This window comes from Amia ocellicauda, chromosome 12 (assembly GCF_036373705.1).
Source record: "Amia ocellicauda isolate fAmiCal2 chromosome 12, fAmiCal2.hap1, whole genome shotgun sequence".
NCBI classification, from domain to species: Eukaryota; Metazoa; Chordata; class Actinopteri; order Amiiformes; family Amiidae; genus Amia; species Amia ocellicauda.
In genome coordinates this window covers 9,207,475-9,223,477 of record NC_089861.1, presented here as the reverse complement: position 1 = coordinate 9,223,477, position 16,003 = coordinate 9,207,475, and the positions used below count along the sequence as shown (strand labels likewise).

The 16,003-nt window shown below is 35.0% G+C and overlaps 1 protein-coding gene across 2 annotated transcripts in view; it reads left to right on the top strand.

The window, feature by feature from the left end:
* tusc3 (tumor suppressor candidate 3) overlaps positions 1–15,734 on the top strand; it is a 53,665-nt gene extending 37,931 nt beyond the window's left edge. Inside the window, exons 7-10 of one of the 2 annotated variants that reach the window (XM_066718281.1) lie at positions 6,500–6,563; positions 12,139–12,213; positions 15,171–15,261; positions 15,490–15,734. In XM_066718281.1, coding sequence (XP_066574378.1) covers positions 6,500–6,563; positions 12,139–12,213; positions 15,171–15,261; positions 15,490–15,505 — 246 coding nt within the window. In that variant the 3' untranslated portion in view covers positions 15,506–15,734. Of the gene's footprint in view, positions 1–6,499; positions 6,576–12,138; positions 12,214–15,170; positions 15,262–15,489 lie in introns of both variants that reach the window. The other variant, XM_066718282.1, reaches the window with a different exon arrangement.
* Positions 15,735–16,003: the final 269 nt, after the last annotated feature.

Here is a 16,003-nt window from a genome sequence, read left to right as displayed (position 1 = left end):
AAATAATTAATTTTGACCCTTATAATGCTCCATAGTTATCATCTTGAAATATGCTTTTCTGTCACCCCGGGCAGTATAGAAAATAGAATAGAGTTTAGGCGACTACAGGCACCATGGCCAGTGAATGAGTAAAATTCACTAAAGGCATAATGTATGTGAAATAGAAGGAAGGTAACCACATTTGTTTTAGAAATGCAGCCGGGACAGTTACTCCTATACAGCATTCACAGGCAATAGAACACTTTTTCATGAGCAGATGAGGGATGAGACAAAAACATTACATTCTCAAAGCCATCTGTTATTATTTGCAAATAAGTCCAAAATGCCTGCAGCCTAGCTGTGGCACCAATCAGAGAGTGATGCAGCTGAGGCTGCTAACAATCTAAACCTGCAGGGACCGCAGAAGCGACAGGGAGGAGCTGGTGTGTGATCAACTAAAGATTGCTCAGCTGACTTTCACCCAACCTGCTACAGCAGTGCTCTGTAAACTGTACACGGTTCTCTCATTTAAACCTGAAAACTACTTTGCTGATGTTGAAGCACAGTGAATAGCCACTACATTATACAATATCGTTAAAGGTACCTTTATGTTCAGCAGGCATACAAGATTTAAAGGTTGTGCAAGTAATACAAAACTTGAAATTACTTACTGACACAAACACAACAATAACTTGCTGTATGACTTCTGCAATATAGGGAGTTTTAGAGGGAAAACAATGTACAGTCAGTGAGTAATTCTTTCATGGTGAGAAATTGTACAAGTCTTCTATGACTCATTTATTCTTTCTTGCAGCAATGCGAAGCCTGGCAGATGACAGACTTGTAAAGTACTGAAATGAAAGAGAGGTTGGCTGTTTAAAAAACAAAGCTCTTCTCAATGGAATACACATTGAAAACTGTGTGTTAGCTATAATAAACTGTCCATTTTATCTTTTTCAACACAACCAAACAGGGACAGCTTTAATAGCAGTTTTAAAATAATCAGAAGATGTGGAAGGTCTACTTGGCACAGGCTTAGGCAGCTAGGCTGCTCAACACCTGCAGCCTGCTGGCCATTTATATGGCTAGCCTTGTCAAGTAACTTCTGCTGACACCAGACACCTCTACTCACAGAGCCCTGGGGAGTGCAACAGACTTTACAGCATGGTGCTCGGGCCATGGACACTCCTGGGCGTCCCTGGTCATGGCAAGATGCCATTTATGATTGACACAAGCAAAGGCAGTCCCAGAGGCAGATAAGGCCTTTTGGATACCCTCATCTTGCCTGGCTTCATATTTGGCCCTGTGGAGACCATGCTTGACTGCTCTGTCTGAGCTCTGAACAGTCACAGCAGATGGCCCAGGTGTACCCCCTCCTGCCCTCTTATGGTGCCCTCTCCAGGCAATTTGCACCACCTCGACTTGTTGGTGAGGCACAAATTCCAATGGCAAGACGTCAGTTGCAGGGTCAGTGTGCTCCCCAGCACCTAGCTTTAGTGCTTCACTTCACTTCTCCATCATCACAAGCTGTCTCTGGATACACCAGTTCCACCTCACATATTACATGGATGCTTCCAACTTGATATGGATTGGAGTTAGATGAATGAAGTTAAAATTAGGAACCTTTATTTACTAATTAAATAAACAAATACAAACTAGGTTGGTGTCCCAAAATGAAAAAAAAAAACAACTTCCAAAGTATAAATAATGCCTGTAGCAATTACTACTCCTTCTATCAACTGCAGGTACTAATTTAGTTTATACAGTGCAGTTGTCCTGCCTTTCAGTTCCATTCACTTTTACATCTCTCTACTCTCTAAATTTCTATATATTTTTTTGTTTACAGCTAGCTTGTGCAAAAAACTCCCCTCAAGTAAGTCCTGCCCAATATGTCCATATAAAGAGAATTATAGTTTTTTTTTTAATCATCAAGTTAATGGAGCTAAAGCCAAATCCACATGATGAATAATGTATGAGTTACAGAAGCTTCTATTATTGAAGCAAGGGAATGCAATGACTAAATAACAATCTGGGACATGTTATTACCAAGAGAGTAAGGTTGTAAAATATCCAGAAACTTTTTTATCATAAAATAATCCTAAAACCTTCTAATATTGAAAACTACCAAAGTACTCATACCCACCACACTGCCTTTTTTCCAAAATAGATTGTAAGATTACAAGTATGATGTAAAATGTTATGTTTAAGCCATCATATCAAACATGCCATCTGCATGAGGGTTCTGTTTCAAAAACCCAAGCGAAACTCAAGGTAATGTAGTTTTAAGTTTTTATTATAGGATTTTCATAATCACAGGGAATTATTTTCTTCTCAGTTTATATATTGTGGTGGAAATACTATTTATAGATTAAAAAACAACCACCAAAACCTATGTTCTCTGTTATATATGCATTCTGACAACACATCCTAGTCCTTTTTTGGATGCACTTGTGGCTGTTTGTAGAAACAGATATGCAGTGTTTAAAATTTAATACAGGCTGTTCTTGAAGCTAATTGAATTGCCTCCAGCTCTGGAAAATAACTCACTGAGACATTGTTTCCAATTACTGTGGTCTCAAATCACTTACATAGAATTGAACAGGAAAAGGAATGACTACAAGCTTCATTTAACGTACGTGCCACATTCCTCTGGAGCAACAATCATTTCAGGTATCGCAGACACAGGCAAGATCTGAAAGTAAAAAATCTACTGCTGTTACATATTCACAGGGCCTTAACTTAAATCTGTGCAGTAATCCAAGAACTTTAAACCAGTTTATTTAAATAACTTTTAACCATTTCTTTATAAACATTTGAGTTCCTGTTAAGATACAACAATAATAAACATGTTGTGAATCCAATATTGATCATTGTTAAGGATGCTTGTATAAACCACAACTTCAACAAATAGTTTTGTGTATATTTACTCTTTAGTTACTTGATATTTGCAGCCCAGCATTGTGGGAAGCAAATTCTCTACTGTATACTTTTCTAAAGAATGAGTAAATCTAAGTACAGATTGCCTCCCTTTTGCCCAAGGCCATCACGAACACACTTTCCTACTCACAGAGACAGATATACACCCACACATGCACCGAAACTTTGCCATCCACCCAACATGTTCGCTACATGGCAGGAGGAAAATCACCTGACACAGATCATCCACCAAGCAAAAATATATAATTGGTATGAGGATTATGTCAGATAAAAATTATGCTAAATTGAAAGACCAATTTAGCAATGATTTTGTTACATTTAGTAAGGCACCTTTTTAGATGGTACTGATATATTATTAATGCTCACAGCAGATTAACATAATGTGCATTCAAATAATAGGAATACAATAAAATATAAAAAAAATCAGTTGCAGATTCCTAAATACAATTCAATTTTCAAATAATGTTTGCGTATTATTATTGTTGTTTTTATCATGTGTTATTTACCCTATGTTTAAATGTAGAGGCAGTAAAAATATAATTAAAATAATTTAGTTGGGTTAGATATACACAGTCACAACAACACAGGCCATTGCAGACCCAGGTTCGAGGCGTCCTAGGCCCACCCTGAGTGAGAAGTTCAGCCAAAGAGTGTGGAACCACAGCTGCAATGGCCAAAGAGGAGGACAGTGTACCCCTTGCCCTTGAAGGCAAAGTGTAGGACCTCCCTGTACGAAAGTGTCTTTCAGATCCACTGTGATGAACCAGTTGGCTGTCTGAATGGCCCAGGAGATGGTGTGGTGCATGTGCATCTTGAAGCGCAACACTTTGAGGTGGTGGTTCAGATCCAAAATGGGGTGGAAACCCACGTGTGCACCAGGAAATAAGGAAATAAGACACCAATTAACATGATACAAATGTGCAGTACATTTAAGAAGTTAGGGTGAGTGAAGATTATAGTTTTGTTCTGTGTTTAGGCAGCAGTGTGGAGTAGTGGTTAGGACTCAGAGCAGAGGGTTGTCCAAGGTTGGGGACACTGCTGTTGTACCCTGGAGCAAGGTACTCCAATAAATAATACTCAGCAGTATAAATGGATAATTGTATGTAAAAATTAATGTGATGTATTGTAATAATTGTAAGGCACCCTGAATAAGTGTGTCTGCTAAATAAATATATTAATAATTGTAATAGTATTCCATATATGCTGCTAAAACTCACGGAATACAATTAATGGTGTATACATCTTAAAACTACTGAGATATGCAATAAATAGAGTGGAAAATAACTAGAAATAATGTATTGTCACTAATCTGCTTAGAGTTGCAATCAAGTTGACTGGTATGCATTGTTACCTTAGCAACACAAATCGGCTGAATACCCAGCAACAATTGCCATGCCACTGTACAACATATACAGAGATATAATTAATTTACCTTTTTGTTACCACCAATATTATTTAGGGATGTACAATTACACAAACACATTCTTCCCATTGACTATGAAAATAACCATAATTTCCCAATTGTCTGAACCATAACATTATTTAGGAGACTTGGGGACTTGATTCAAGTCTTCAAAATCATGAAAGGCATCGACCACATCAAACCAGAGGAGCTTTTCCAGATCTGCAGGGACACACGCACCCGGGGACACAAATGGAAATTGGGCTTCAAGGCATTCAAGAAGTTAAACAGGAGACACTTCTTCACACAGAGTTGTCACAATCTGGAATAAACTCCCCAGCGATGTGGTTGAAGCTGAAAATGTGGGAACATTTGAAAATAGACTGGATAGGATCCTTGGATCTATTAGTTATTAATGGACAACGAACGAGTATGATGGGTCGAATGGCCTCCTCTTGATTTGGACATTTTCTTATGCTTCTTATGTTACAGACTGAATGTCAAAGATTGCTTTAATCATTTTAATATTTCAGCTTAAAACAAATAAAGCAATATGTGTGATCAAATAGGGTGTAGGGTATGGAGTGTGGTTTTGGGTCTCTGGTTATCGTAACACTTAGAAATATGGTGCTCACACACTAGAAATTTAGAATTGACTCACCTCACCCAACCACAGTGATTCATAATTGCAAAGGCACCTGACAACACTGGGTAAAGTTTGAGTGATGAATCCAGGACTGTGCTAAGCAGTGCAGTGTTTGGAGATGTATTGCTCATCTGTAGATCTAACAGTAGGGTATAAAGTATTTGTTTTCAGTAATTAGAGAAAAACAAAACGTGTTTATCATGCCAATGGGGGGGGGGGGGAGAAATTGTAAACCTGTGTGTTAAACCTGTTCTGTCACTAATTAACTAATTGCCATTGCCAAGGATTGGTTTTCAGAAAGTAAGTCAAGCAAATAGTAAATGGGTTTTGAATTTATTTGAACTATTGATTATAGTATAGTGGAAAATCTGGGTTTAAGTCAAACAAGTTTTCAAAAACACTGAGTGGAAAAACTGAAGGGGGGAATCGGTTTGAAATAATAATAAGTAAACAATGTTAAGAAGAAGTAAAATCAATACAATTCAGAAGGGTGGATGATTATGTGGAAATTAGTTTGTAATTGTTTTTTTGTTTTAGTTTTTTTTTACTCATTTATTAGGTATATATTTTTGCCTTGTGTATGTAATATATACATTTATATATCATTTAACGTTAGTAGGTTCAATTGCAAACATTTTAAGTGATATATTTAAAATGTGTAATAGGGGCTGACTACAAACTACAAACCTGTACATCATAGCGGTTAGTTATCATAAGAAAGCGGCATCTTACTAAAAATGAAGTACAGTTCTGTAGTTTTCTATTAGTGGGTGGGTCAAAGTTTTGATTTAATCCGGCCCTAGGCCTAGTATTTTTCTTCAGCCAATTACTGCTTTAGTGCTGAAACTTTGTGTGTGATAAATATATGAATTATAATTACATAATATTAGGGAGATGTTAAGTTATGTATGTTATGTATCTATCTGTCTATAATGTATATTTTATAAAATATATTCCAATGATTCTGATTGATTGGCAGAATGTTTGCAAAACACACATTTTATGTATCTCACAGTTGGATTATTTTCAGATTCTGTTAAACATTTTCCATAAAATAAATTGGTTATCTTTAGGCTTCCTCTATGTATATAGTTTAGAAGGGTTTACATTACAAGACACTAACCTACAATAAATTGTAATTGTTACATCTAAAACCAGTTAACTGCATTATTTTTTTTGTCTGGGGATAGGATTTTTTAATAATGTCTACATGCATCACTAGTGGAATCTGGAAAGAAGCGTTTATTCCCCTTTCACCCGTACCTTGTCTTGAGGCATCTTATTTTAAATAAATAAATGAAACAATGTAATCATTACTGTGCAATGAATTGCATAAAGGCCTTTGGTTACTTTAAATTACATCAAGTGATGGAATTAATTCCAGATCAAAAAAAATAATTTAACTGATTAATACAAAACTCACAATTATTTTCATCTGTTAACAGATGTACTGTATATGTGTGTATGAATGCATTTATGTACATTATGTTGTTAATTTGCATTACAATGTATTTTATTCTCTTTCTTTTTGACAGAGCTATATTCATGGAAGCAGTCAAGCACAGTTTGTAGCAGAATCTCACATAATTCTTCTGCTTAGTATCCTTTGTGGTGAGCATCTCTCAATAAAATGCCTTGTTCATAATGTATTCATTAGGAAGGTAAGTTGAACATTTCATAAACTGCTGCGATGCAGAAAATACTCTTTAAAATAAAATAAAAATATATAGTTCTTAAATGGTTCAAGACAAAAAGAGTTGTTCAAGAGTACTGACAGAAAATATGTGAAAACAATGTATTAAAAGTACATAGTTTAATTAGCTATTTCATTTAGCAATAAAGTCAAAATATCAGAAAGTATTAAGCAGCTATGTTTGTATATAATTGTATCAGTTATTAAATTCTACCTCATTCTTTTTGCATAATAGAGCATGCATAAAGGTTAGAGGAAATCTGAAAGTTAAATATACAGTAGTTAAAAACTTCTGAACATTTTGGGTTTAACGCTTGTCAAATCTTTGGCAAAACAGATATTCAATACAAAATACAGGGAAAAACGGTATACTGGTATCTATGGCACCATGTTCCTTCAAGTGTACCATGCTATAAAATACACAGACACAAGTAATCAGTGATTTTAGTCCTAATACAAAAAAGGTTCACCAATGTTGTCAGAACTTGCAAAACAAATGTTTAAAGATGGAGTTGCTATCGGCAACAACACAGAATGTATATGTGCTGCTTTCAAGTGGAGACTAGAGATGACTGGAATCAATTTGATTTCAAAATGTGGATCTCTCATTCGCAATTTTTTTTCCACTGTAACCCGTTTTGTTAATTTAATGGAATGTTTTTTTTTGCGCGCGTAAGTACTGACACAACACTGACAAAGCATTTATGGTACCATAGGAATCAGTATAAAGAGTGTTGCCCTGTGTTTTGTAATGTAAATATTTCTGTTTTGCCAAGGATTTTTGTTCAAACCTAATTATTGAAAACACAAAATAATTCATTGTTTCAGAAGCCTTGATATTCTGATTTTATATTCAGTATACAGTTTAAAAAATCTATTAAGGAAGTGCTTAACCATAAATAGTTTTCTACTACTAGTGGACTAAGATTATACATATCTTCTGAATGTTTGGGTTCAGAAAATCATTGTAGTCAGGAAATAAGTTTGGTGACCTAAAAAACTGTGATAGAGAAGGAGGTGGTGAATCTGATTTACACATGAATAAAGTAAAGCATAGGGATGACTGGTTCATTTTCACATGGAATCCCATTTCTCACATGAAAGTGATTATTAACTCTTTCATAGAGGTGTGTGGAGGTTCAGTCTCTTAAAAAACATCAACTGTCTCCAATAAAGGGAGCATATCTGGGTCCGTGCCAAAGATCTCTAGAGTCTGTGCCAGTTTTCAACAACGTTGATCTGCAAGACATGGGTTACACAGTTTCATTAAACAAACCTGAGTGAAGTATTAATATGTATGCCCTTAAAAATGATGGGTACCAGATGTGTTTTTCCACCCATTTATTCCTAATAAATCAAATGCAAGGCAGAGCCTATTTATTTCAGTATCATCTTGCTGTTAAATAAATATATAAATTAGCCTTGTTTGTATTTTTTATCAACAGTAACACACTTAATTTACTGTATTCAAATGTAAGTTATTAAAGGTGCTGAAAGAGAGTGTAAAAGAAACATAAAAAACAAAAGGCTTTTGCGTTTGTGGGGGGCTGAATACACTTAAGGAGGAAAGTCAGTGTAGTGTGTGTGCTTTATCACTTTTAAAGTTAAAAAGCTTCAGTATTCATTAGCTCACTGTGAACACATCACCTTTGCTTTCCAGGCACTATATGATCAGTGTTACATTTTCATTACAAAATGAGAAAAAGTATGGGTACTGTAGTTCCAAATGTAGATGTTCAGATGATTATGTTTTCATGAAAAACATGGATTTCTTATGTCTTCTTGCCTTCTGCCACGATACACTGTGAAATTTCCATGAAATCCGATTGCATGCAATCCGAATGCAGCCCACGATTTCCTCTAAATTTCATTGAAATTTCAGTGAAATCACAAGAAATCCGATTTCTGAAATATCATCCAGACATCTCCATGCTTTACCTTTAGTGTAAATATTAATAATTGCAATTATACTGAATGTTTACGGAAGTTGACAGCAGTGTCACTCGATGCAGTGTTCGTCTCCTAAAAGTTGCGTTCAGCCCATATTGAGAGAGATGCATCAATTATTGAAAACCTGATGTCCGAATTTCGATTACAAAAAGCACACATTAGATACACATTCCATCCATGGTACAGATACATTGTGAGAGAGGATACTTACACGGATTTCTAGGCTGTTTCTGGATGTGCGTGACAGTGAATGCTCAACAGCTGATATATTTTAACAACAATATGTATGCTAACCTAATATGAACGGATACTGGCCGGCATTAAATTTGCCCTTCTGTTGGATATACCTGTCTGGAATAAGCTGTTTCTCACTGGTGAGTGCATTTTCTCAAGCCCACCTTTTCTGTTAAGTGTAAAACTTTAATCTAATGGAATGCCATATGTATCATGCATGGAAACTCCCCCTATATGATATAGGCTGAATATACATAACTTTGTAGTGAGGTTTAATGTTTACTCGATAGGTACTACTCCCACGAAAGATGTGTTAAGAAGGAAACCAGTTTTAAGACATCAAATAGTTTTCAGAACAACGAACAAAGCAACAGAATAAACAAACGAGTGAATTAAACAAATAAGTCATGAAGAAATACGTAAAAAACATAATCGAAACAAACACTGACACATTGCTGAACAAAATATAATATAAAATTACAACATATTTTCTCTCTGTGCACAAACAATAGGCAACATTTTATTTGTGTGGATGTTGGGCGCAACATGTAATTCCTTACATGCACTGTACTGTACTGCGGTTACTGTAGCAATAAGCAGTTATTTCCACTGGACACACGGAGCCGTGGAGCCGCGACAGCGCCTGCGTAAACCAGTTTTGTGCCAGAAAGGAGCTGCGAGAAGGTCATTTTGCGGCGCAAATCGGGACAGATTTAATACCGCGATAGTTTAGCAGCGCAATTTCCATTCGCACACATGCCGCTAATGCTTCTGTGAGCGACGCGCAGTGAGAACATTTTTGATTTAATCCTGCAACAAGTTGCAATCTCTACCTCATTGTCTATGTGCTGGAAAACCAAACACATTGTATAGCATTACAGTCTCCTTACAACTGTCATCTATGTGTTTTGACTGTGCATTGTACCCATTTAGAAAAAAAAAGAGCTTTGATGTCATTTATACCAATCATTGTTATGTTTTATGTTCATATTTCCATTTAAATACACTACTCCATTTGAGCTAGTTTTCATTATTATACTATAGTTTTGGCTTTTGTAGGTAGTTCGTTCTTGTAGAATGTCAGCGCTTCTAATGTTAACCGTATTATCTCCAGTAATTGTAGTGGACATTTTTATTTTGTTTAAATATGCTCGATAAATTATCTTTTAAGAAATATACTGTGAAGACTGGTGTAATTTATGTTGTTGTACCATACCGTTACATATAGTGTGCCTTCCAGATTTATGCATAACCCTGAGTCAATGTAACAAAAATTGTTTTAGCAAAGTCAAGTGTACAATGTTGTTTTTTGTTTGTTTTAGTTTTGTATAAATACATGCACACATGAAACAATGTAGACTAACAGTGTTAGATATCACAAAAATATTAAAGTCCAATTTTTGAACAAATATACAAATATGTTGGACAAATATATTTTAGCAAAATCCAATACTGAAACTAGTATTGTTTTCATTAATTTCTGCAACAAATACTGAGTGTACACTTGCATAGGCTTGAGTGAAGCCTTCTTCTTTTTGCCACAACGTACAGCATGGCTGAAGCTGCCATAACTAAATATGCCTGTACAGAAAGTATTTTCACTCTCGATCTTCTTTCTTGCTTTTTTCTTTCAAAACTCCAAACGTCACCACGTAGTCTCGCTCCCAAACGTCTTTTATATAGCATGCAACTGCATCACGATTTCATCTGATTTCACCCGATGAAATCATGCAATTTCATGCATTCAGATTTCATTAAATCCAACGAAATCAAACACATTTGGATTCCATGCAGTCGGATTTCATGGAAATTTCATAGTATATCGTGGCCTTAAGAATAATCTTTTTTTAATATTAATTCATAAAAGCTTCCAAGGTGATTTTCCCAGCTTTTCAGTCCAGACTATAATTTGATCTGTATTATGTGAATGTCAGAGAGGTACCCCAAACCTTATCACATACTCCCTTGTCTTTTGACCTATATATGACCTCAAAAGAGAGAGTTTTGTTTATTCTAAAACCGACTACACAGACACTGGAGCAATACACAAAGCTGAAATGCACATAATTTACACAATCTTGCTGAAACAGTAATACAAAGAATATATTTGGCATTTACACACGGCACTGTCCATATCAGAGTTGATAATTAGTAACTGGTTAGAAAAAATATCAGACACTTGGGTCTTTTACTGAAGTTAGCAGTTCATTGTGCCTCACAGTACATCCGTCTTACTCTGTGGCTGTTTTAATGCATTCATAATGGAGAACTATAATAGACATTTGTGGGTACACACCAAATCAAATTGATTGTTTATTTTATGTACTTAAATACCACATTTTGATGTTTGGGGTTTGTAGGGATTCCAGATTCATTATGCTATTCATTCAATTTAAGTTCTTGGGGAACACCATTTGGCTACCAAAAATATACATCTCTTATCTGGCAAGGGTCCAGTATTGATTAAATTAAGTGTATCCTACTGTTAGCTCCTGTTTTTCTGCATCATTGGCAAAACACTGATTTCAGAGAATAATGTTTAATGCTAATGCTTTAATGCTTAATGCTATTTTTATACAAGTTCTGCATTAAGTTCATGATCATGCTTATACTTATTTTAATTGATTATTTTTATTTTTAAATGGTATTTGTGTTGCAAACAATTGCAGAAAATGTTAGGATAGTATCAAATGTAATGCTCTCACACCAAAACATTGAATTGAATACATTTTAACAAAAAATGTTCTTCCTATTAATAACAATCTGACCTGACCTGAAGGTAAGGATAATACTATGCATTTTGTTCTGTTAAAAACATATATTTTTTAAATAATGTATTGACGGTTATATTTTTATATTTTCATTGATCATGTATATCTATATATAAATAATGTTTTAACAGAAAAAATGCTTCAATCTGATCTGACAATTGTAAAGTACTCAATTTCCTTGGACCTTATTTCAACTCCACTGATTTCTGAGTAGGTGTTCTTGAAAATAGAGCTCTTAGCAACATATTTGGAAGCACTTAAAGTTTCACATCAGTAGCAGCTGTTAAATGATTACAGTTTTCCTGACATCTAGCATTTTGCAAAGAACACAATTAAAACTTAATTCAGTTTATTACAAAACAAGCTTTCGCTCAACATTTACCATATATATTTGAAAATCACACTTATGTAAAACTCAAGCTTAACACTTTATAGTTCAGTGGAACAGAAAATCTGCTTCTGAAGATCCTCTTTTAAGCATCCCATGTGCTGCACAGTGCTGGTGTTTCCTTGACAACAACTTCAGATGCTGCAATCACCATGGGGATGGTTCTTCTGAATGAAGCTGCAACATCCAAAGGCGACGTTGGCAAAAGAAGAAGTATGTTGCACTTAATATTTAGTTATGTCGTTGATAATGTTGATATTTTTTCTTAAATTAATAAAGAAAATATTTGTTAAGAAATTAACATACTGGTTGAAGCAGTAAAATGGCCTCCAAACTGATGAGGAAACTAAAGTGCCTGTGCATATTTTGAGTATCAGTAGAGTTAATATATCCATCTTATTGGATCATGCACATGTGGTCTTTTTATTCAATGCTTGTTATCTCCATAAATGTACAGTTTATGTTCTGCTTGTATTTAGAATTTTAGTTTTAAACTTCAGATTCTGGAATCCGTGTTCAATAGTCAAACTCAGGATACTTACGCATGCTTTTTCATATGCATGAACTTTAAAGTATTCAATGTGCATTCAAATGATTCACTCTCACAATGCCACTTTCTCGCTCTCATCTTGTTATTCCACACACACATCTTTCCATGCTTTTTGGGATTATCTGTAGTTTTTACATATTTTTGTCTTGAAGGTCAATAGGTTGATACAGGCAGCACATGTTGAGGAAATCAAGATAAAAAGCCATCTTCCCCTTTGCAATCAGGTTTCATCTTCCAAAAACATTACATCTTGTATCTGGTGTGTCTTCTGATTATCTGCTTTTTATCTGCCATTTTCTTCAATCTCCTCGGGAAAAGATTAAGTTTAATATCAGACCTGCTTTTAGGCTCATCCAGTTCTCAAACTCTAAACTGTAATTCTTCTGGGTCTGATAATATAACGGTAATGTCAAAAGAAAAACGTAGGTTATTTAAACAGGGTTCAGACTAATTTCTTCCATGCATAATGGCAGAGGCTATTTATGTTCATGCAGTCCACATTTTATTTTGTAATTGTTGTGTTTGAGACATACATGCATGAGAAGTACAGTAGTATGCAGGTACAATGTTTCAGAATATTGTTTCTGTTTAGCTTTTTTTATTATTCATGTTCTCAGGAAGTGTTCATAGTAATATGCTCACCGAAAGTTGTTAATCAGATGATCTCTGAATTGGTTTGAATGCAGAAACACATAGGGAAGGAAATAAAAATTCAAATTAATAGCATTTAAAAATCCCATTTCTAATGCACATTCTAGGAGTAGATACCACTACTTGACTGGTCTGCATTGTTTCAGATGTTAAATACAAAATGTAAATTATTTGAATTATGCTTGTTATATAAACAAAGTAGTTTTTTTTCCATCTAATTTAGTAAAGTGATGAACTTTCAAATCCATTTTCCATTTTTAGCTCCACAAAGTAGAGCTCAATAAAATCGTGACAGGAGTAATAGACATAATGATCTGTATGTGAATTGCCCTTAACTTCCATTGAATCTAGTATTAGCAGTCAGCTCAGTCATTCTGCAGCAGATATGTAAATTAAAGTTCTAGAAGTGCCTGCGGAAAAATACATCCATAATAACTATTCATTTGTTGAATGTGACTGTTCCTGGATTAAGTATTTAAACATATAATAAGATACATTTTAATAGAAAACAACACTACATTATTTAATAAGTATGTTAAAAATAACTTTGTATCGGGTAAATGTCCTTTTCAACGTGTTTTTATGTCATTAGGTGTCAGATGCAGTGTTTTTTTTTCCTCATTATTATTAGTCTTGTTCAATATTTTGTATCCAACCATCCTGAAAAGGAGGCTAAATCTGTACACGTAGAAGGGATGGGTAAATTGTCTCTGTCACAAGAGCTATTGATTTGGAGGAGAAGAAAGCCTAAGACCTTTCTTCTCTGTTCGAAAATGCACTGTCAGAGGATGCAGTAGGAAGCTTCTCCTGGTTATTTTGTACAAGACAGTGTGTTAATGAGGAAATGGAGACCACCTGATGTTCCAGCTCAGGACGAGTGGCATATTGTTTTTCAAATTGGGGGTTTACTTGGTATACTGATAAAGAGATTTTGAGGTTTTGCTCATGACGGTAGTGAAGGAGAAATTAATTCCCTCAATAGATAGGTGGACTAGGAACACTCAGATCCTGATCAGTTTGAATAATACCAAACTAGTTTATTCAACTATAATGAAACTGAATCTGGCAAAGCTGAAATGCACATAATTTACACAGTCTTGTTGCAACAGTAATACAGAGAGAATATATTTGGCATCTAGACAGGGCACTGTCCCACATCATCTGGGGGTAAATAAAATGCATGACTGGATTTTGAGACATTTGTTTTGGCTAGGTCTAAAACATGATGTAGCTCAATATTGTATGCCGTGTTGTATTCATCATGTAGCTGGTAAAACCAACAAGAAGATTGTGGTGGGTCCTTTGCAGCCCAAACCTGCCTTCTGGTGGACTGTGTACTTATTTCACAGGTGTGACTTGAGCAGATGTCAGAAGGTGCTCAGGGACTGGGCGGTCCTGACCTTAGTAGGGGAGCAAAGAGGGGGTACATCAGGTTTCTAGTAAAGCACGAGCAGGGTGTTAAGGAGGGGGCATATAGAGAGATTAGAGTCTATGGGTAACTGGGTGCAGTCTGGTAAAGCCATCATTAAGCAAATGCAAGAGTCTTAGAAGGGATTTGAGCTGTGATCCAGGACCAGTAGAGTAGCGTTGGTGAATCAGGGTAGAAAGAACATCAGGCAAGCAGTAGAGTTATGAAGTTGGAGGGGGCTGGTGTCAGATGTAGGGAAGCTAGCCAGGTAACAGGTTTTGGATAAAAAGTTGTATGAAATAGTTGTGCCTGAGGATCAATTTCTAATTGCTAATCAGAAAGCTTTGGCAGGTGTGTACATATTATTATTTATCATTTTTCCAATAAAGGTCTGTCTATTTACAGTATTAAGACTACCACTCTATCAAAATATGCAGTGGGAAATCATGTAGGGGTTATTAATCAATGAAAGAACCATTTAACACATTTATATAAGTATTTTATCATCGGTGGCCTGAATTATACCTACAATTTGTTTGCTTTTTACGTTTTCTCTTTCAGTTATCTGCCTTGTGGGCCTTGGCTTGGTGGTGTTTTTCTTCAGCTTCCTGCTGTCCATTTTCAGATCAAAGTATCACGGTTATCCTTACAGGTAATACAATTTTACACATTTCTAAATGCTTATTAAGACAAACTTCTTAATTTACAAGTATATTGCATAGCTTATTTGGCTTTCTAAAAAGTATTGTTCCCTTGGAAACATAATTGAGTCATTTGTAGCTATGTCTATTGTTCAATAAAACAGCATGTTCTTATGTTATGAGTATAATACACAATTATACATGTGTAAATGACTATTGTTTTTTTTGTTTTGTTTCAGCTTTCTAATTAAGTGACAGCAGGAGGGGTCTTCCAGCTCATTAAGACAAGCAATTCATGCCCATGCTTACCAGTCAAAAATAAGTTTGCATGTGTTTTGACAAGATATAATGTCTTTTTAATACTAAACAATAAACTTCCACAATAATGACACGGTTATTTATATGAAATGTATAACAGTGTAATGAATACAATGAGAACAATCATTCCTTACCAATCCTATTAAACTGTTTTGTATTCTGCAAACTTTTATCTCTTTTTATTTGTGTGTATCTAAAAAAATACCTGCGTGCTTTGGAGCACATCTGTTGCCTTAATATAATTTATATAACGGCATAATTTGGAATTGTTATTTGTACAACATAAGGATACATATTTTGTCATGAAATGTTTATTTCATTTTTATATTGTCCTTCTATTCTAACAAAAGTAATATATGAGAGGGTTACATTTATCACTGGCTTATATATGACTGTGAAAAGCAGCAGTACTATATATATTTATTTGATTTCTTT